The sequence below is a fragment of the Diabrotica undecimpunctata genome, chromosome 4 (genome assembly GCF_040954645.1).
Source record: "Diabrotica undecimpunctata isolate CICGRU chromosome 4, icDiaUnde3, whole genome shotgun sequence".
NCBI classification, from domain to species: domain Eukaryota; kingdom Metazoa; phylum Arthropoda; class Insecta; order Coleoptera; family Chrysomelidae; genus Diabrotica; species Diabrotica undecimpunctata.
The window spans coordinates 20,186,468-20,209,259 of record NC_092806.1 but is presented as its reverse complement, the minus strand read 5'-3'; the positions used below and the strand labels follow the sequence as shown (position 1 = coordinate 20,209,259).

Here is a 22,792-nt window from a genome sequence, read left to right as displayed (position 1 = left end):
ATATTGGGCCTAAAATATATTTTATTTCGAATATTTTATATCTGTGCAATGCAGGGTTGTTATAATATTTGGACATAGGATACAAGTACTTACTATAATGAAAATTTTTTATTCAGTATTTTTAATTTTGAATGAATTCGTGCTTTTAAGGATAAAATGATTAGCTCGGCAACAGCGCACACCATACCTACAGCCACACGCTTTTATGCTTCCCTCCGCCTTCCTGCGTTCTGTACCGCTCTATCGTCGAAAACGAGTAGCCAGGGTAGTTTGAGAACCCTGCTCGACGAAGATCGGGCGTTGTTCTTCAGTTCCAAAGCACACTTCGTGAATGAATTGAATACTGTGATTTTTGTGTAGTTTCAGTAAACCCAGTGCCAATTTACTAACATTTTGCCTTTGTGCAGTGTTTTTATCTAGCAGTTCCGCAAAATCAGTCAAGCTGTGGGGCGCCGGCGCCTTTTTGTTTCCCCCTCAGGGGATGTATTACCCGGTAAGTTGTTATTTTTCTATAAAAATGTGTAAGATGCTTGGTGATTGTGCGTGTTTGTAAAGCACGCTGTCAAAAGAACGTATTTCGTCATTTGTTTCTGTTCAATGTTTACGTATTCGGAAGCTGCATCTCTCTCATCGCCCAGACCAGATGTGTTTGTTTCTGCATGGGCGTACAGAGCTAATTCGACTGGGCTTTATTTTTCTTTCATAAACATAAATTCAGATCATATTTTTGCTAGAACCCAAAAGAGGAATAAATTGTTTATAGTATAACGTTTTTATTGTCTTTTATACGTTTTTTTTGTGTTTGTATGTACTGCATATTATGTAAAGTAAAGCTACGAATGTATTTTAGTATAACATGTTTACATTCAGAGCTTCAAAATTCACTTCTTTATACCTTCATTTCGTTTATATTAAACAAAGGCCTCTTTGAAGGGTGTCAATATTTCTGTGCTTGTCGCCGCTCTCATTAGTGCATGACTGCTGTTTGCTCTTAATCTGATGGCGTTGTTTCTAGATTCATGCTCTTCAGAAATGAGTTTTGTTGACTGTTTTTTTATACTCGTATTCCAGTATAGATTAAACGTAGATCTACTGTAGATACACGAATTAATTTTAAGCAGATAATTCCCTTTCTATGTTGCATCTTCCAATATTTTTTTCTTGTCATTACTAGCAGCCTATATACTGTAACGGGTAGGCGGGTAATATCAAGTATTATAACCATTGGAGTATATTACTCCTTCGGACCTGAACAAGAGTATCGGACCCTCATAAGTAATTTTGAAAGTAGTCTCTTTCTCGTTCATACTTTTCTTTAAATTGCGTGTGTAAGCCAAATATATCTAACCATTTTATCCACTGAGAATATTTTATCGTGGTTTAAGTTTATCTTGTACCTGGAATTTCTGTAAAAGCATAATCGTCATCTATAAATGAGCTCACACTTGCCCTTGAAATTCTATGTCTTTTGTTTCTCTTTGATATTTCTTTCCTTTAAGGGGACCAGGTACTTCTGAAAAAAATTGCTTTGCTTTTTCTATTCTATTTTATTTGCTACATAATTTTCTAAATCGAATAATATATTACACTTGATACAACAGAAAAGTCTTTATTAGAAAAAAAAAAAAATAATAAAAACCTAAAAAAGCAACAACTACTAGAAAAATGTGTAAGTAGCTAAAGCAAAATGTACGAAAAAGGCTTAGGTTTACAAAAAAGATAAAGAAGAATATGATACTGGAGGGTTCTAAATCATACTGTTTTAGTTCGAGCTCTCCTGAAAAGTTGCATTTTGTTAACATTTGGAAATATAAAACTGTTAAAGATTATGATTCCAATTTTTTTACAACATCCTGAATTATATAATCAACATTCTGAACCTGAAAATAAAAAAAAATTAATTAATTAATGAAGTTGTACGATTCATGGTAGTTCAGATTGTGTGTTGTACCATTCAAGAAATGACTGCAAAGTTTGGTAGCCCCAGGGGAAGCAATTTATAAAATATGTGTTCTAAAAATAAATAACGAACAAAATAAGATGGCCAGAGGTACCTGGGCCACCTAATTTTTTAGTTTTGATTCCCTGGCTGAATTTCTTGACTGTATTGGCTTTGTGAGGATTTATTTTAGTAGATCCATAAAATTATATTCATCATCTGATAGTATACTATAGTATCTTTTTCTTGGCCATATTTATCTCATCATCAAGAAATCAAAGAGAATATTCACTAAAAAAATATAGGTAAGTATATTATAAAAATTTCGTCAACAAAATTATGGTTACCATTAAGGATAAAAATGATGCTTTACATCAACTTCAGACAAAAATGAAAAACAAGGTCTAATCATTTTCTAATAGCTTTTCAATTAAAAATACTTTTAAGTGGAGGTCGGCATATCCAGATTTTTCCTTTAAAATCACTCGTTTTTTGCGCCTTCTACTATTTTATCGATTCTCTTCCGTTTTTTTTCTTTCTTACCTATATCTGTCTTGTATTTCTTCTTGCTTATGCAGTCTTCCATCTGTTTACTCAGGTCTGCCTCTTGCTCCCTTGATATTATCTATACGGTTATAGCACTTTAAGGTTTATCTGCTCCCTTCTCAATATACGCATTTATTGCATTATGTTGTCATCCTCATTCGCCATCCTTTCTTATATTTCATGATTCATCTGTTGCCCTGCTACATATTTTTTTATTATCTTTCTTTCGAATATTTCTAGTCCTTCTCTAGCTGTGTGGGTGGTTGTTCTAAATCATGTATGAAATACGTTAACAATAAGTTAGTTTTGTTACTCAACCCAACTGTATAGATGAATCTGACAATTGAAATGTGTAGTATGAGATATTACAAAAAGAGTCATCTAGGGATCTACACGATCTTCCACTACGAAAACCCTGTTGTTCATCTGCTAAACTTATCCTCAGATTTATTAGTACATACTTGTAAAATTTTAGTTGTAAGTTTTAGGGTAGTATTTACCAAGTTTACACCTTTGTAGTTTTCTGGCTGTTTTTGATCTCCTTTTATGAATAGTAGAATTTTTTCTACTATTTGAAAATAGTAGAAGAACTAAAAAGTTCTTCATTTTTGGTAATTTCTGATGTTTTCGGTTCTAGCTTTGTTTGTTCTTTCTCTGCGTAGAGCTTTTTTAAGTAGTCAATCCACGTAATCTTTTCTATGTGTTTTGGTTCTATTAGTTGCTCTCTCTCCCACAAAGAGAGAGTAAAGACGGAACGATGATGATGACGACCTCCGTTCTTTGACCTATGTTGTTCTGGAGCAAATTTAGGGAATAAATACATATGGAACAAAATAATTATACGTTGGAGATTGTAGAATTACAGACGATAAAGAAGAAAGCGATAACTTAGATGAACAGATCACATAAAACCACATGTTAAAACGGAGCTGAATAGACCAGGCTAGGAGGAAACAAAGGAAAGAAGAAGGGTAGACCTATGTCCAAACATGGATGTTTTTATCATAGATATAATAAAACCATGTGAACATACAAAAAAAGGAAAAACAGTGCTACAATACAGATGTTATTAATTTGGTTATTTCATTTTCCGGGCAACAAAAAATGATATATGAACTAGCTACAAATAATTTCGGACTAAATTTTTAGATCAATAAACGAAAACAATAATTATTTTTAAAATTTATTCATTCAAACGTGTAGTTTACACATTGTTTCTTGTTTCAAAACTATTTTTAAGATCAAAGCTTTTCGCATATAAATTCCTGATCTTCAATCATGAAAATGTGTTATACTGTCGCTAGACAAATATTCGCCCGAAATAAAAATAAATCTGTATGTCAACGAATAAAACAATGTGTAAAATTTCCAACTGAATTTGAAAGTATAATAATATCATGACCTTTTGCCCCAAAAGTAAATAACCAAAAAATAAATACCATGTAAAATTGTTGCTTTGTATGGTGGCTGAATGCTTGGCTGGATTTCCTATTATTATTTTGCCTCAAGAAATTATTACTACGAGTATGTTGTAGTATTTTTGTGTCTGTCCATTTATTGACATAATTACTTATGTATTAAGTTAAGTATTTTGCCAATGTCTGTCTTTTCTCTTAATCTGATTGTAGAATTTTCAACTTAGAACATAGTGATTATCTTTTTACATCTTTTTTAAAACATTCCAAGGCCATTTACTTTGAATGAAAGATATTTATAATCCATTGTAAAGAGAATTTTAACTCTAAACTACCTGCTGGTCAAAAAGGTCACCCAAAAGAATCATTGAAAATATATACCTGAAATATTTCTTTAAGTATTTTCTTTGTTTCACACACATGATTTGTAAATTCATGGAATTTATAAATAATGGAACTCATTCTATTAACTTTTCAAATAAAGAATAGAATTAGTTGGCACGGAAAACCAATGTCAGTGTAAAACTGAAGAAAACATTGTTTTTAAATAAATATTTAATTTATATTTGAAAAAATCTTCTTATAGTACATTTGAAAATGATTGATAGCACAAATTTTATAGCAAAGGTCCAAATACAGGGTTGGTCAATGCAGAAACAACGTAATAATTGATACCTTCTTATCTGAATTTTCACTCGACTTTAATATGAGCACCTGACAAACCTCAAATACAATACGTCATAAAATACAAATAAGCAAACCCTAAGGGATTAAGCAATAACTGTCATTATACTCTCAGTTTATTGAAACCTATTAACTAACAACCTTCACGTCTCCTCAGACACCCAAGAAAAATATAATTTCTTTATTGACTGTATTAATGAAGCTTCTAAACAATCTATTTGCCAATTATAAATCATTTAAATGTAAACGTACTCCCCCTCAGTGGTGGGATTCGGAATGTGATCAATCCGTTGCGAAAAGAAAGAAAGCATTAGTAAACTACAAAAAAAATCTTTCTCCTGAAAATTTTTGTAAATGCAAAGAAGTGAATGCTCGTGTCAAAAAATTCCTGAAATTAAAAGCCAAACAAAATTGGGTTGAATGGTGTTCAAAATTAAATAAACAAACTCCATCTAGTTTTATTTGGAACCAAGCAAGGAAAATGAATAGGAAAAAAGTTAACTTTCTACTGCCTCTAAGTAACTCATGGGTAGACGACTTTTTTGATAAAATAGCTCCACCTTACGTAAATAATCAGATAGATGTAATATCTGAAACTCTCCCATCTGATCAGAATCATTTTCTCTTAAGACCTTTTTCAAGAGCTGAATTAGAGTTTGCCCTTGATAATCGGGTTAGTACCTCACCAGGATATGATACAGTCAAATATCCTATGATACAAAATTTGTCAAATAACGCAAAAGAATTACTTTTAAATATATTTAACCAGATAACTATTGAGGTATTATAGTTGTCCCTATTCCCAAACCGGGAAAAAACCCTAAATTAGCTGAAGCTTACCGACCTATATCATTATTATCATCTATATTGAAGACTCTTGAACGGATGATTAAAATTAGGTTAGATTGGTGGCTAAGAGATCAAAGTCCCTTACCCGCTAACCAACATGGCTTTAAGAAAGGTTATGGAACTTTAGATTCCTTAACAACTCTTGTTGTAGACATTCAGAATAGTTTTTCCAGGAACAGTTATGTACCTGCTTTATTTTTAGACATCGAAGGTGCTTACGACTCGGTGTCTCTTACAATTCTCCAAGAAAAAATGATTAAATTTTTTCATATTCCAGCACAGTTTGCTTCTAACGTTGTGAACCTGTACACAAATAGGATAATTTATTTAAAAGACAATCATACTCTTATAGGACCTAGACTTAATAACAAAGAATTACCTCAGGGCTCCGTTTTGAGTGCTATTTTGTTAACATTTACACAGCAGATCTACAAAACATCATCGTTACTAAAATTGCATTTAATATTGTACAATATGCTGGCGGTTTCTGTTTGTATACAGAACACAAAAAATAGCAATCCATTGAAAACCTGAATGAAGTGTATGGATTCCATCAAAAATGGTTTCTAGATAATGGTTTCGAATTATCTTGCAGTAAATCACAAGTTTGTTTATTTGCAAGACATAACCTTCCTAATGCCAGTACAATCAATTTAGGTGGACACCAATTTTCCCTTAAAAACAATTAAATATCTGGGAATGATACTCGACCAGAAATTTACCTGGAAGGTACATATTGATGACATGTTGAATATATGCAATAAGGGGTTAAACTTTCTTAAATCAATTAATAAAACTTGGTGGGAATCGGATGTTGAAGTAAGTTTATTATTTTACAAAGCTTACATACGATCTATTTTGGATTACGGAAGTGTTTTGTATGGATCAGCAATTAATATACTACTAAACAAAATCAACGTTTTACAGGACTCAACCTTACGAATATGTTTAGGAGTCATGAGATGTACTGCAGTACAAGCTTTATATTTGGAAGCCTTGGAACCTCCTTTAAATATAAGACGAAGGTTTTTGTCCAAAAAATATTTAATGAAAGTATACTTACTGAACTCATCTCTATACGAAAAGATAGTGACTTTGAATTGATATGACCTAACAAATAAATATTGGCAAACAAAGAAATCTTCCTTACTTTGCGAAGCGTATAATCAAAATATAGCACTTTTAAAAAATATAGATAGAACGAACTAAGACATATTCAAAAACTACTCTTCTTTCTGTTTACATACAGATATTATTGTACCAAATTATAGTGAAAACATATATTTAAATAAAAATATTGTTCTATCTATAACGAGCAATTACAAAGAGGCAATAGCTCTATATACAGATGCGCCTAAATCTCCAGATGGAACCGGATGCGCTTTTTTTTTATACCATCGGGACATATAGAAAAGAAATTCAAACTGAACCCGGAAACTTCGATTTATACAGCAGAGGTTATTGCAATATATGAAGCTTTATTATATGTAGCTGAGGTTGATTTTGCCCATATTATAATTTTGTCCGAGTCCTTAGCAGTGTTAAAATCCATTGGTAAATATGGACCACCAAACTTACAAGACTGTCCATACATTTATAGAATTAAACATATTATTCAAACTCTTTTAACCAAAGGAATCAATGTACATTTTCTCTGGATCAAAGCACATGCAGGATTTGAACATAATGAATTTGTCGACTTATTAGTCACAGAAAGCATTTCAACCGATACTGGTATTCTACATAAAGTAACGCTTTCTGATAGCATTGTTTCTTGCAAGTCAACATTGCTTCGAGAGTGGAGCTACCAGTGGAAGGAATACTCTTTTGTGAACCAAAATAGATACTCGTTAATTCAGCCAGATATTCCCAAATTTCCTTGGTACAAGTATTTTAGAGCTTCCAGGGGGCACATAACTTCCATTATTAGAATACGATTCGGACATGCATGTTATCCCAAAACACTTATTTAAAATACAGGTTTTGGATGATGACAAATGTAAGCATTGTGAAGAGGAAAGTGATGTAGATTATATATTTTTTGGTTGTTCTAAAAACAGAGTTCACTCATCCAAACTTATAAATGATTTATTAAAATATAAAATAGCAGCTCCTTGGAATATACTATATTTATTATCACTTGGCTCTGTAGATATTTAAAACACTTTAATTAAATTTTTAAAAGACAGCAAATTATCATTATAATTCTCTAAAAATTATTTAGTTAATCTTGTTACCTTTGTTTTAAACCATTTGTATAACTTCCTCCTCTCCGTGACCTAGTGTTGTGTCTTATATAAATCAATGCCTTGATAGGTCCCTAGGCGAGAAGAGTGTCTCCCTCTGTTCTCCTAATATCGATGTAATCTTTCATTTGGATAGGGCATTTAGGTAAATTATAATGATGGATACTGTCTAAATAAAAAAAAAAATAATAAAAATAATAACTTATAGCTTAACACTGTCGAAATTTTTTTGGTGAGAACTGTCTTGAGATCATCATCTGTGATCTTCTTGTGTGTTAAGGCAGTATGGCCAATTCTTAAACGATCAATAATGACTTGGTTTCTTCTGTTTAAAGGAGTCTCCAGGACATGAGTTATTTTTTGGCAAATTACATTTAATTTAGTACCTAATTTTTCCCAATAATTTTGCCAAGTATTAATACAGTGGATTTTAACCAGGTTTTTTAGATCGGTGTACGGATATGTCTTCAATTTTGCAGGATGTTTTGAGTTCATTCGACTTTTGTTAGCTAGTTGGTCTGCTTTTCCATTTCCGTAAATACCTGTATGTGAAGGTACCCAAATAAAAGCCGCTTCCAACAATAATTTTTATAAAAATACTAAATATCGGTTTAGGACATTTCCTTACAATTTAATAATACATATATTTCGATTACTAGCGTCATATAGACTTATAATTCAAATGTACTATCGTTTCAATAAAAGTCTAATATTAGTGAGGTTGTTCAACGAAAGTGTTCTTCAAAGACAAACGTGTACTTACGTGTATAATAAATAAATATTTCAAATAAATTTAAATTTCGATAAGGACAATACTTTTTATATGCCTTCATCTTGTCTGTCATGTCTGTTATTACAGCTGGCTCACTGTAAAGGACCGCATATTACCCATTAAAATGTACGGAGAGCTATCAAAATGTTGTAAAAATTATTTTGATTTTATTAGTAAACGGCGAATTTGATTTGAACCTTGTACAATTAGTATATAATTTTATTTGATTTACCAACAGTATATCAATTTGATTTATACCTGTACATTTATGAGTCACCATCTTCAATTTCTTGTCTGAGTATAGATACGTCCCAATCACACTGGGCGACTGTGGTGGTGAAAGACAGGTGGTACAGCATGTAGTAGAGGAGTGCCAAATTAGGGCTTACAAAGGCAATCACGAGGAGTTTCTGCTGACTACGAATAGAACTATATATTATTTAATTCTGTTTGCTCTTAGTGCAATTCTGTGTAACTTTTTAAGATTTTTAAGAGTTGTATTTGATATGTCTTACGATAAATAAATGAATTACAATAAATAGTATTTGTATTCGTTAGAAATATTATTTAAACAAAAATCTATTCCACAAAAATACCAATTTCAGTCTGTTATCTTAAAAAAAAACGTAAATTTCTGTTATTTCCCTTTATAGTTCCTACTGTTCAGTAAAGTCACAACAATATACTATAATAGATATAAATATTACTTACTTTTGCCACTGATAAACGGGTTTTATTCAGATATCCACTTTACTGACCACAGGCTATCTATTTAGATAAGTATTTTGATAAAGACACTTTAAATTTCGACTGCACCTTTATGATATTTATGTTTGTTATATTTTCAACGGAAGCTTAAGGTAGTATATCGCTATTGCGTTACACAATGCGTATTTTTTTGTCTTCTAGTTTTTTTGAAGGAGTTAGAAGATTTTTAATGGTACACTGACGTTTCGTCTGCAAATGTGGTAGATATTAATGTAGATGTGGTAACGGTTGTATAAATAATAAACGGTCGAATAAATCGACAATTTAAGAAGATCTGTGTTTTTATTTTGTCATCAATAACCAAGTCGTAACAATTTTTGAACGACTTTAACAAAATGTTTCCTCAAATCATCTTTCATCTTTACTGTTTATCATTGAACACCACACACGTGTATTAGTTTTCATTGTTCTAAAATGTACATATTTTGCACCTGCAACGCTGTGAATAATCAAGTATTTATGGTTGCTAGCTAAGGAAATAAAGAAATCTGACTCTTCTACGCGTTTTTAACAGACGACCACGTACAACATTTTTCTCAGTATCCCAGCACACACTGATCTTGGGTATACATATATGTATTTATGTACAGTGTTGTATTAATTACATATATATCATACATATACATCTTTTATTTACCTTTGTCGCCAGCAACAAGCATACATAGGCGATACGATAGACGAATAAACTATGCCACGTCAGCAGATTTTGTGAAACTATTTGTGATTAAATTATTAGAAAGGCCTACAGGTCTCGAATAGGCCGATTTAATTTCATTATCGTTAATTAATAATTATGGATCTACATATTATATCATCTTTATATTGTATTTCGTAGCTAAATAATATTGTGTTTATATGGGATTAAGCCACAAATTGATTGAAATGTAAGTTACTATTTTTAACTAATATTTGACGTTTCGATTTCCACTAAAAAAATCGTTTTCAAAAAAATTATTTAAGCAAATTGTGTGAAAAGAGTATAACCGCCAAAGTTGTTGAGGTCTTTTCCAAATTGTCGGTTGAGTTACTTGACCAAGGTCTTGTAGACTTTGTCAAGCAGCCATGCTGAAACAAATCTGAGATTTAATTTTGTGTCTTGCGGACATCAAATTCTGATTTTTTTGTTTTTCTGCATTTGTTTGTGTGTGTGTTTGTTCGTGTATTGTGTATTGCAATATTGGCAACCAAAACCTGCTACATTCTGCTGATGGGTTTGCTACATATTTTTTTCTTTAATTGGAATGGAAGCTGCTTCTTTGATTTTTATATTTTTTGTCTAGTTCTTTCAAAATTATTGATGCATCTTTCCATTGCACTATATTTTAGTTATCCCAGGAATATTTGCATATTTGTGATTTGTCAAATTCCCTGTTCTGATGTATGTTTCGTGCTCTTTTATCCTGACACTTAGTGATCTTACGGTTTTTCCTAAAATATTCTGCAGCAATTGAAAACTGTTCAAAAAAAGATAAGGTTTTGGTTGCATGCAAGATGTAATGAAAAAATTGAGGTTATGTAGCAATGAGTTAGGACCAGACTGTAAGTGTTTAAGACTTGTGACTTTACGAGCAGGTGTTATGGGCTTTGTCGTAACATTGGTGAAAAGACTGCTGACATCGAAACTGACTAGCATATTGTTGCAATTGTAATATATTTCTGCTAGTTATTGCAAGAATTGTTGGTATGTTGTCCTATTCTATGCTAAAGGCTTGTATTATGTCTAGGAGGAACTTTGATAGCCTGCTGCAAGGAGAACCCATGCTGCTGCAAATTGGTCTGATGGATACATTTTCCTTGTGAATTTTTGGGACTTCATACAGGTGTGGTATCCTGCTGTAGTGTGGTGTAAGTGTTCTTTTTGGTAGTCTGTCAGGTGTTCCCTAAATTTGTGAAGTGTGCTATATATTTTATTTTCCCCTTATTTGGTTGGATCCCTTTTTAGTTTTGTGTAAGGTCCATTTGTGACTAATTCTTGAATTTTCCCATGGTATTGACTTTTGTCCATAAATTACAGTTGCGTTTCCCTTGTCGTTGCGTTGCGTTATGAGGTCTATAAGTCTTTTAGTTAGATTATCATTTACCCATCTTTTCTGAGTCCTGTTTTTGTATCTTTTTTTTTATCGTCCTTCACTCTGTTCACTCGATTTCTTGATTTGTGTTCATTCTTGTTATGTTTTCTATTACATCTGTGATTGTAGTCCTGTTTCTGGTCTCTTCGTTCCGCAAGCTCGTAGTGTCTTTAAAAAGCCGTGTGGTTACAAATTCATTTAAGATTAATTGATAAAAAATATTACAGTTAACCTTAACGAACGAAAAAATATGAAAAATAAATAATTATAGTCTAATAAGAGTATATTTGAATGTTTTAACTCACGGGACTCCAGTTTAAAAAAATGATCACACCACTAAAAGCTGAGATAATTTAAATTTCGTCGCTCTTTTGAACTCGTGATTTTATTTTTGAGACAGATGAAATTGCTATCCTCACTACTGCCTCTCGTAGATTTTTCAGAGATAAATAAAGATATAAATTAACATTTTAACCAAGTTGCACAAAAGAAAAAGGTGAAAATTGATATCTAAGTACTGTTACTTGGCACAACAAAGGTAAATGTTTAAAAAACGTATCTCAAACCTTCGCACTATTGTTGTAAATGCCGATCAGCTTTGTTCGATCCTAAGTTGACTACTAATTGATCGGTTTTAATGTTTTCTTTTTCTAAAACGCGTCTTTTGCTAAACTTTCAAAGTAAGTTTAGAAAAAAAAGTTATTGTATTTGTTTATTAGCTTCAAAATTGTACAGTTGTTTAAAAAAATCCATAGGTTCTCCTATTCAAATGATTTTAATGATTCTACTTTTATTTGACAGCTTAAATACAATTTTATATATGTGAGGGTGTATTAGAACAGATACCGCATGGACTATATGTACAAACAGACCTACCAGAATTATCGGTTGGAAAAATAATTTTCCGTTAAAAGTTCATTGTTTTTTTGTAAACTACCGGTAGTCAGGTTTGTATTTATATTGATCGACAGATATCGCTTTTTTTATTGAGAAACCTATTTGGTTTTTAAATGAATGCTTTATAGTTCTTTAATTCTTAGATTTATTTGCGATATACAATGTAGTAACAATGAAAATTAAATTGATAAACCGTAGTGAATCAGTTCTGTTCGTCTTAAGAGTTACTTGAACATTTTTGTTTTTCTGGTTTGAATCCTTCCAAGGTCAACAAGTTATCATTAATCCCTCGTATGTATACAAAATATAAAATTATTTTAAAGAGGAATGTAAATGAGTCATTTACAGCAGCCTTGTCTGTTCCCATGAACTTAATTTGGACAAGATATATAGTAGTAGAACATTTTTTTAATCCTTTATGATCATTATTTGCATATAATCTGAAAATTTTATCGAATTTATTTTAGAATTGTCTAGTAAGACTAATTTTTATATAGATACTACGAGAACAGTTTTGTATTGATACAGTGAGCACATAAGCGTAGTTCGCCAAAGTTTTTTTGGGGTGCTTATAACCAATATACCCTTCAAAGGAAGGGTAGCGAAATCGGATGGAATAGCTATCATAAGACATGCCAATCGGTGTGAGATATGTGAATTGAACAAGTTAACTCATAGACCTCTATATTTGGGGTCAATCAGAATAACACATTAACAGATGTAATTAAAATAATTATGCAGCTGGTCTGTGTGATTTCACATCAAACGTTTTGTTTTAATTGTTAGGTATATATTTGATATATTTTGGAATTTACCACAAAAATGGATGAATTTACTAAATCCATGAACCAGAAATAAACATCGGGGATGACATAACTGCCAAACTCATAAAAACTATGAAAAATAAAATAGCCTATGGACCAGAAGAAATCCCCTCTGAACTTTTGAAAAATGCAACACTTGTTAATATACTGACAGAACTTTTTAATAGATACCTAAATGGATATAATATACCTGAAAGCTGGAAAGAAGGATGTATTATACCGATCCATAAAAAAGAGGGTAAGGCAGACTGTAAAAACTACCGCTGCATCTTATTTACCAGCATTCGCAGTAGATTTTACGGAAAAGTTGTGAAAACCCTATGCGAAAACGAAGATGAACCAGTTGAGCTGAAACAGCAAGCAGGATTTCAAACTGGACCATCTTGAATCGACTACATCTACACTTTAACCCAACTAAATGAAAAAAGAACAGCTAGGCATAGGCCAACTCATCAATTTTTTGTGGACTTGACAAACGCTTATAACACCCCTATATAGACTATCCCAAGTACTGGAAAGCTCATCTATTAATATTGCCATGCAATCTAGTAAAGTTCGTGTAACTTGCTTCAATTACTATGATATTTAATTTAATTAAACAGGTGAGAAAGACATGATCTTGACATGATCTTTTTGAGAAGCCAAAGATCCAGCAACTCTCACGCTTATCCAGGCAAAATAAAGGTGTAACAGAATATAACTTATAGTTATTGAAGGTCTGCATCTTGAAAAAACAAACACTAACTCTAAACTGATAACAAATTCAACAAACAAATCTCGGGAGATTTATTATATTACTAAGAATGAAGCGGTATTTACCTTAGAGATTGATATGATATTATTCTATCTATCTATCTATAGCCCAAAATCTATTCATGTGTTGAATATAGGCCTCTCCCATTTGTCTCTGTCTTTCCATCTCATTTGCGGTCGACCTCTTGACCTTTTTGCAGTATATGGTCTCCAGCGGCCAATTTCTTTATTCCATCTTCCATCCTGATATCTTTCGTTATACCCAGCCCATTTCCATTTTAATTTCAATGCATGTTCGACAGCGTCTGTTGTTTCGGTTTTGCATCTTATCCACTCGTTCCTCTTTTTACCTCTCAACGATATTCCCAACATTTGTCTTTCCATAGCTCTTTGAGTTTTCTTTATTCTATCTAAGTTGGTCTTGGTACACGTCCACGTCTGGGCACCATATGTCAGAACAGGTAGGACGCATGCATTAAATACCTTCGTTCTTAATTTTAAAGGTATTTTTTGGTTTTTGATAGTATATGAGAGTTTTCCGAATGCACCCCACCCCATTCTTATTCTTCTAGTTATTTCTTTAGTCTGGTTACTTTTGTCTGCTCTGATAGCTTGTCCTAAGTTAATATATTCTTGGACGTGTTTTATGTTTGTTCCACCTATGGTAATTACTGATCTGTCTTCTGTATTAGTCATTATTTTAGTTTTCTTTAGATTCATTTTTAGTCCTTTCTCAAGAGATGTTTTTTCTAGGTCTGAAATCATTATTCGTAGTTGTTCCATAGTTGTTGCTATCAGGAGTACATCATCGGCGAATCTTAGATGATTTAAATATTTCCCGTTTATACAAATGCCTTTATTGTCCCAGTCTATAGATTTAAAAATGTCTTCCAACGCCAGAGTAAATAGTTTGGGTGAGATTGTATCCCCTTGTCTGACACCTCTACAAATTCTAATTAATGGAGTTTGCAAATCTCTGTCTAGCTGAATTCTCATAGTGGCGTTTTGATATATATTGTGGATGAACATTCTCTACCGTGAATCTATTCGGCAATTAACTAGCGCTTCTTCTACTGCCCATAGTTCTATGCTGTAAACGCTTTTTCATAGTCAACAAACGCTAGGTATATTGGAAGGTTGTATTCATTGGTCTTTTCTATCAATATTTTAAGGGTGTGAAGGTGGTCGGTTGTGCTGTACCCCTTTCTAAATCCTGCTTGTTCAACTGGTTGGTATGCATCAAATTTGTTGTTTAGTCTAGTTGTGATCACCGTAGTGAAAGTTTTATAGATTTGTGACAAGAGAGATATTGGTCTATAGTTAGCTAATTTTGATCTATTTCTTTTCTTATATATCAGAATTGTATTTGCCTTGTTCCACTCTTGCGGTATTTGTCTTTCAAACAAACATTTATTGAAAAGTATCTTTAGGTAGTCTTTTATCTTTTTCCCTCCTTATTTTAACATTTCAATTAGAATTTCATCGTCTCCCGGAGCCTTATTTCTTTTCATATCTCAAATTGCTTTTTCTATTTCTTCTCCGGTTATGGGGGGTAATATTTCAGAGTTTACATCTGAGATGATATTATTATAACTATATATTTCTAAGTAGAAGTACTTGATGTAGTGAGATTTGTGCACTTAACGAAATAAAAAAAATCATATGAGAAAGACAGATATGTTCTCCTAAACAAGCCACTCAGAAGTGGCTCTTCTTCCTCTAAAAAGTTACCAATTCGTACACATGGCGCACCGATCATTAATTTTTTTAAACGGGTATATCGAGAAAATAGATCTGGTCTACTTTGACCTCCCGGAAAAATTGGAAAATCCCGATAACTGTTTTTCATAAACATAGTTTGAATTTTACTATTATTTCGTAAGAAATATTTAAATTTTAGTAATTAATGCACATTATTTATATGAATATACATACAATATTAATTATAAATGGATACCTACTCCAAATGTCGACAAAGGTAGAGGAACACGAAGAAGACCAACTGGTCAATCGAGGCGTACCACAGAGCGTCAAGATTTTCGCTTTAGACTACTGACTCTGCGAGACCGTTTTGCTACTACGCATCAAATCGCTGACCAATGGTTTGGAGTAGAAGTTAGACATGTTACTATGCCTACACTATACCTAGGGTCACCAATTATATTCCCTGAGGGTCTGCTTCGAAAACCTAGTACACTTCCTTAGAAGGAGGTTACTTAGAAACCCTCCAGTAGTTGTAACTCCCTCAGGAGATCATCCTGCTTTCGTAGTTGAAACCAGACAACTAGGTCACCTCGTTTAGGGAGGGGTATGAAATAAACTTAAGGAAAAAGATGATTATAAAGCTATTATATTGTTTTTTCTCCCGTCTTTCTATTTGTATCTTACTTTACAACTGTAGTTCTGTACATTTTACGGCGAATAAAAAACTATATAAGTATGGAAAAGCAAACTAAAATCTCATTGTTTTTTGGCCACTGTACAGTTGAATACTTTTCTGGTACCGTAAATGAAATATGAATTGTGTATTGTTTTGATATTATTATCAGTACATTTTGAAATACAGCAATATTGTAAATTATTACTGAAAATATTTTAAAAGCTAGAAATTTATACAAAATGGTACAAAATACTACAAAATAGTATAAAATGGTAATTAATATGTTATCTTTTCTACATTAGTTTCAATGCAAGATGAATGTTTGTTTATAAATCTGTAAACTATTTTAATTAAATGCTCAGCTGAAAAGTACTCTTATTTAACATGTAGAGAAGAAGAGAATATATAATAACGTACATAACAAATTTTACATTATTTTAATTAAATTTAAAATTAATCCTTGCAACAAGTATAAAAATAAAGGTAAAACTCCTTTCAAAATTAAACTGTTCGTGAGAAAAATGACACTTTTTATTTTTTACAACCTGTCTGAAATTTAGAGTGAGGTTAGTGCAACTGATTCTCATTAGGGAGCCGAAATGTTCATCTGTCAACTGAGATCTGTACCGATTTTTAATAGTTTATTTTTGAAAAAGCGGTATCGCACACATAAGTTAAGCCAAACATAGTACACAGTTTCATTGCCAAAGATTTTATGTCCCAGTAAGACAAAATTTGTCCAGGCAAGCATTTCTGGAACTTGAGTTTAAACATTCCGTTAAAACGGAATCTTCCTGATACTCGATCATTTACATCTGAATGACAGCTTTGTTACTCTTAAAAACGTCTGCTGCTTCGCTGGTCCATACGCCATTAGGCTTGAGTGAAGAACTGTTGCTTAACAGTTGCACAACATTTTCAATTTTATGGAAAACAGCAAATCGTTTTTTAAATTCTAAATCGTAAGTTCATTAATAAAACGTGAGAACTGGGTAACATCAATCTTTATTACTACCACAAACGGGTTTAAGAAGAGGAAAATACAAAAGTTCTGCCATAATATCTTCAGAAAAAAGTTCAATCTTTTGATAAAACTTCTAATATCCGACAGAAGTTCATAAACAAGTATTCCCTTGCATTGTAGTTTTAAATTCAAGAAGTTCAGATGTCTGAAGATATCCGCCAAAAATTAGATAGTTGCAACGTTTTCTGTGCCCAAGAGGAAGCTCAAATGGTCATTTGCAGATTTATTATCAGTAGTGGACAGAAATTCTTTTATGTTGTCAAGTATTGCAAAGAATCTTTCAAGCACTAAACCTTTGCTCAGCCATCTCGCGTTGTTATGAAGAAGCAAATCGTCATTTTATAATGTAATTTATAGATTTGACTATAATTTTACACTATAATTTTATTACTATATTTTTAATTTAACGGCGGTCCGCAAAAAACAAGCTCACGGTCCGGATACGGACCGCGGTCCGCCATTTGGTGACCCCTGCACTATACCATCGCATTAGAAACTTTATACTCATATATATTCATCAGCGATGAATCACGATTTTGTTTAGGAATTTTGTTTACACAGCTCAGTTGGAGGAGTGGTTTGGGGGGCTATTGCCTATGGTAGCCGATCCAACTTGTGTTTGTTCGAGGCAGTATGACAGCTGCGCGCTATGTTGATTACATGTTACAAACCACTTTACTGCCTTATCTAGACGGCCGTCGACATGAAGACAACGCGTGTCCTGATTTTGCTCGTCGAACTAAATACTTTCTCCATGAAGCTGTCGTTAATGTTTTGCCGTAAATTTCACCGAATTTAAATCCTATCGAATATGTGTGGGATATGGGATATCAATAAAGTTAGAATTGCCATGCTAGTAGCTAACATTCGTAACGGATAGGCACCACAAGAAGAAGATGATGGGAAGGAGACTCTCCAATTTGCACCATCCTTCACAGACTCTGGCACAGTTAAACCATGAAGTTCAAGTTGCTTGGAACGAGGTGCCACAAGCAGACATCGATCATCTCATTTTGCCAATGCGTAGACGTGTACAGGAGTGTATTCAGCTACGGGGTCGCCAAATACATTATTAACTTTTTTTTTTGATTCCAAGTTTAAGAAATTATTTCTTCTGGGTGTAACACATCTAATGTCACTGAGGGTATTTGGTCGGTACAGCTGAGATTGAGCATACTTCAATAACTTATTAATTGCCATAATTTCAAGTAGTTATATTACATATCATTATTCAAAAATTAACTTTATAAATTACTACAAAAAAGTTTTTTTTTGCAATTATCTCGTTCAATTTTTTATGTATTTTAATTTACAAACTCTCAAATTAAAGAACTTTTTATGATCTACAACTTTTATTTCATCATCCAGCCTCAAGAGTCCACTGCTGAACATAGGCCTCTTCCTCATGTTTCCAACCCCGTCTATCTTGCGCCGCTCTCATCCAGTATTGAGTCTTCTTAAATCGTCAGTCCATCTTGTAGGTGGTCGACCGACGCTTCTCTTGTCTTCCCTTGGCCTCCATTCCAATAACTTCTTTGTCCATCGCCCATCTGTCATTCTGGCTATGTGTCCTGCCCATCTTCATTGTAGTCTGGCTATCTTCTCGATGATGTCAGTCACTCCGGTTCTACTCCTGATGTCTTCGTTGGTTATTCTGTCTCGCAGAGTTATTCCTAACATAGACCGCTCCATTCTTCTTTGCGTGACTCTCAGTTTGGTAGCTGCTGCTTTTGTTAAGGTAAGTGTTTCTGCTCCGTACGTCAAGACTGGGAGGACGCACTGATCAAATACCTTTCTCTTTAGGCATGTGGGCAGCTCACTTTTAAAAGTTTCTCTCAGTTTTCCAAATGCTGCCCACCCAAGGCCGATTCTTCTCTTCAGTTCATGAGTCTGGTTATCCCTGCCAATAATAATTTCATGTCCCAGGTATGTCCGACCAATACTGATGTTCTGGTTGGGTACCAAATTGGTCATGATTTTTGTTTTAAACAACAACTTTTATTTAAACTTTTTATTTTCTCTAAAATGTATAAGAAACGTTTTATAGGCAAACAATGATTTGTTCACTTTTTATGATTAATTTAAACAAAGTAAAATCCTCTGTACGTCTTCAAGGATTTGTCATCAGCTATCCCCATCGAGTTAGAATCTATGGAGAGGGCATCACGTGACTAAAAACGACCTCACATCGTTAAGATTGTTTTGACACGTTTGACAGATCGTAATATGTTTGTTTACGTTTGTTGTTTTTCGAATATTTTTAGTTTTATAATACTTTTATAGAAACTGTAATATATAATATATTGTGATAGTGCATAATAATGGTTTCTTGTTCTCAACGTAGTTGCAGTAGCAGAAGCAATGTTAATAAAAAATCTTCAGGAATAACGTTCTACAGGTTAGTATACAAATATGTAAACAAAGTAATGGCCTGTACTTCAGAGAATAAATTAATAGTATTTGACTGTATTAATTTATCTTTATGTATAATATATCGTGTTTTTAGTGTTTACCGCCGGATAGATAAATCATAGTTTATTTAAAAATGTATTGCACTTTTTTAGATTATGATTAAATCTTCTGAATAACTAGTCATATTTTTATAGTAGTTTTAATATTATTTAGTCCGGCCATGATCCCACCGCCATATTGGTATCATCTTTAGCCACGCCTACCTACGCCGTTTTTAATACACAAGTTAATATGCTCATAGCTTCTCCATAGATTCTAACTCGATGGCTATTCCTCATATATCTTTTAAAACCTTCAAAAACCTGTATAATTTTTTTTTCCTTTATTGGCCTATCATACTATCATATCACGTGTAGTCGTGTACTTTTGCGAGAGAACCGCCTCGTCCACGATAATTTTAGGGTTAATAAGATTACAAAAAATTAAGTCTGTGAACAACAAATGATTTGGTACGAACTAGTAAGCGATTAGTTAGTATTTTGTTGTTAACTAATTATGCATCTTGGCAATATCAGTATCGACTGTCTTTACAATTAATTTATGTCTCGTTTTAAATGTATTTCTTGTGCAAACAAATACAACTTCTCGTCGTTATCACTGAGTAAAGAAACAAGGTTAAAGATCAATATTCTCGTAACGATAAAAATTGATCGTTTGTTTGGAATATTAAATGAAAACTCCATTACGCGACTCTGAAAAGTCTTTTGTTGTCTTGTCTCTTTTGTGGCGTCAAAACCGGAGTTGGTGGTAATTTCACCAGGAAATTAAATTCAGGAGGTACAGAATAAAATTTAATTTCAATCTTCTATTGTGTCACAGCGAATTGTAACATACTGATTTGAATACGAAGTACAGGTTCGCAAATAGTTCGATGGCATGTATTTCTTGAATAGTCAATTTGTCAATAAAATGTTTTCCGTGTGAGTATAGAAGCATATTTCGTCGCAAAGTATAATAATATGGAATATATAAATAGAAGGTCTAAAATTATTATCTAAAGATTTGTGGAAACGTGTTTTCGAAAAAGGAACGACACGGGAATGAATACAAAACAAACATTATTAACGGGAACCAACTAATTACATGCTATGTGGAATTTGGAAAATATGTAGTTAATAGTTTTGCGGATAATTATAAACATATCAGCACTTAAATACTACGTTTAAAGGAATGAAAAAGAAATATGGTAAATGAAATTAGAAATTAAAGAAATCATTCGAATCTTCGTTCCTTCCGAAGCATACTTCTTCTTTAAGATCCTTCCCATACGTGTCGGTATGCAGACGATGGCCGTCATCTTGTTTAAAATTTCCTGAAACCTTTCTCTATCGGCTGCTGCGCGAAATAATTATTCTACTGTGGTACCACACCATTGTCTAATATGACGCAGCCATGAAAGTTACTTTCGACCAATCCATCTCTTTCCCTCTTCTTTTCTTTGCAGTATATGGCGAAGTATTCGGTTTTTCTCCTCTTTGTGATCGCATTCACCAACTCCATAAACTTACATATTTCTGTACTTTTTGACGTTCTAACGTTCTACAGTTTGTGCTACATAGGTACATGTTCAATAATATTGGCAAGAGACAACAGGCTTGTTTAATATTTTTGTTGCTTTGGAATCCCTTTAACAGACTATTAGGGCAATTAAGTTAGATTGTTACTCGACACAACTGTAGATTGGTTAACAGTTGAAATGTATAGTATGAGAGATTACAAAAATACTTTCATCCAGGGATTCATAAATTTTTTAGTGGAACTATTCTTAAATAAATTTGGCAAATAAGATTGAAATAGCACGTGCATCATTCATTAAACTTAAAAAGTTTCTTTGTTGTCGGTATATAAGGTTAGAACTACGCCTGAGAATGCTTCGATGTTACGTGTTCTCTACTCTTCTTTATGGCTTGGAAGCGTGGACACCAAAACAAGTCCATCTGAATAAGTTGGCCGCCTTTGAATTTTGGTGTTACAGAAGAATCCTACGAATATCATGGATTCAAAGAATGTCAAACGTGGAAGTAACCAGAAGAATAGGAAATGAGGCGGAAATAATGTTAACTATCAAAAGACGAAAACTTGTGTACTTAGGACATGTGATGAGAGGGCAAAAATAAGCATTATTACAACTTATTATGCAAGGCAAAATCCGAGGAAAGCGAAATGTGGGAAGAGGAAGAATATCCTGGCTTAAGAACTTATGGGAATGGTTTGAATGCAGTAGTGCAGAACTTTTTAGAGCGGCAATCAACAGAGTCCGCATAGCCATGATGATTTCCAACCTTCGATAGAAGATGGAACTTAAAGAAGAAGAAGAAATAAGATTTTCGGGAAATATATGTAAAAATAAATCTTTAGGAGTATCTACCGAATCAGACAAATTTGAGCCAGTCATTTCTTTAAATGTTTTCAGTTTTTTTTATTATCTAACATTGTTAGTCCAAGAAGTGGAGCGAAGATTATCAAGTCTCATTACTAAAGGTATATCATCTTCACTATCCCATTCCATATGGTTTCTTTCAGCACATTCGAGATCTTCTATATTTTCAAAAAGTTCTTCATCCGTACTGACGACTGTTTCATCAAACATAACTTTCTCCAGGTCCTCTTCAAGGGAGTCATTATCACTGGGGATTTCATTTAAAAGAGGTTTTAATTCCTCAAATCCCCAACTCATTTTCTTACTTAATATATTTTTTACAGTTTTCATTGTACATCATTATAAAAGTTCCCAGTGGTTATCCACATAAACCACACAAATAAAACTTCATTTAGGTGATTACAAATTTTATAAAAATCACTGAAATATTTAATAAATGAATCATAATGAAATACTTACCATCCTCTTTTAACTCAAAAAAATAAAAAAAAAACAAACTATTTTGAAGATATTGCAACATAAACGTTGAAAATAATACGAGCTTGTCTCTCAGATATACTAATGCAGGGGTGCTCAGACTTCTAGTGTCTGCGATCTATCATAAATTATTTAAAAGACAAGCGAACGGCTACCATCTACTACAATAGACTGCAGCCTAAATACCAAAATACGTAGATTTCTAAAAATGCTCGTATTGTAAATGCTTATAAATACTAAATATAATTAAGGCATCTAATCAAGCATCTAATACTTAATAGTTGTAAAGTAATAATT

The 22,792-nt window shown here is 32.8% G+C and overlaps 1 protein-coding gene across 2 annotated transcripts in view; it reads left to right on the top strand.

The window, feature by feature from the left end:
- The first annotated feature begins 214 nt into the window (after positions 1-214).
- Positions 215-22,792, top strand: part of Rbfox1 (RNA-binding Fox protein 1) — a 402,117-nt gene continuing 379,539 nt past the window's right edge. For both annotated transcript variants that reach the window (XM_072529091.1, XM_072529090.1), the window contains exon 1: positions 215-493. In XM_072529091.1, the coding sequence (XP_072385192.1) occupies positions 482-493 (12 nt within the window). In that variant the 5' untranslated portion in view covers positions 215-481. The remainder of the gene's footprint in view (positions 494-22,792) is intronic.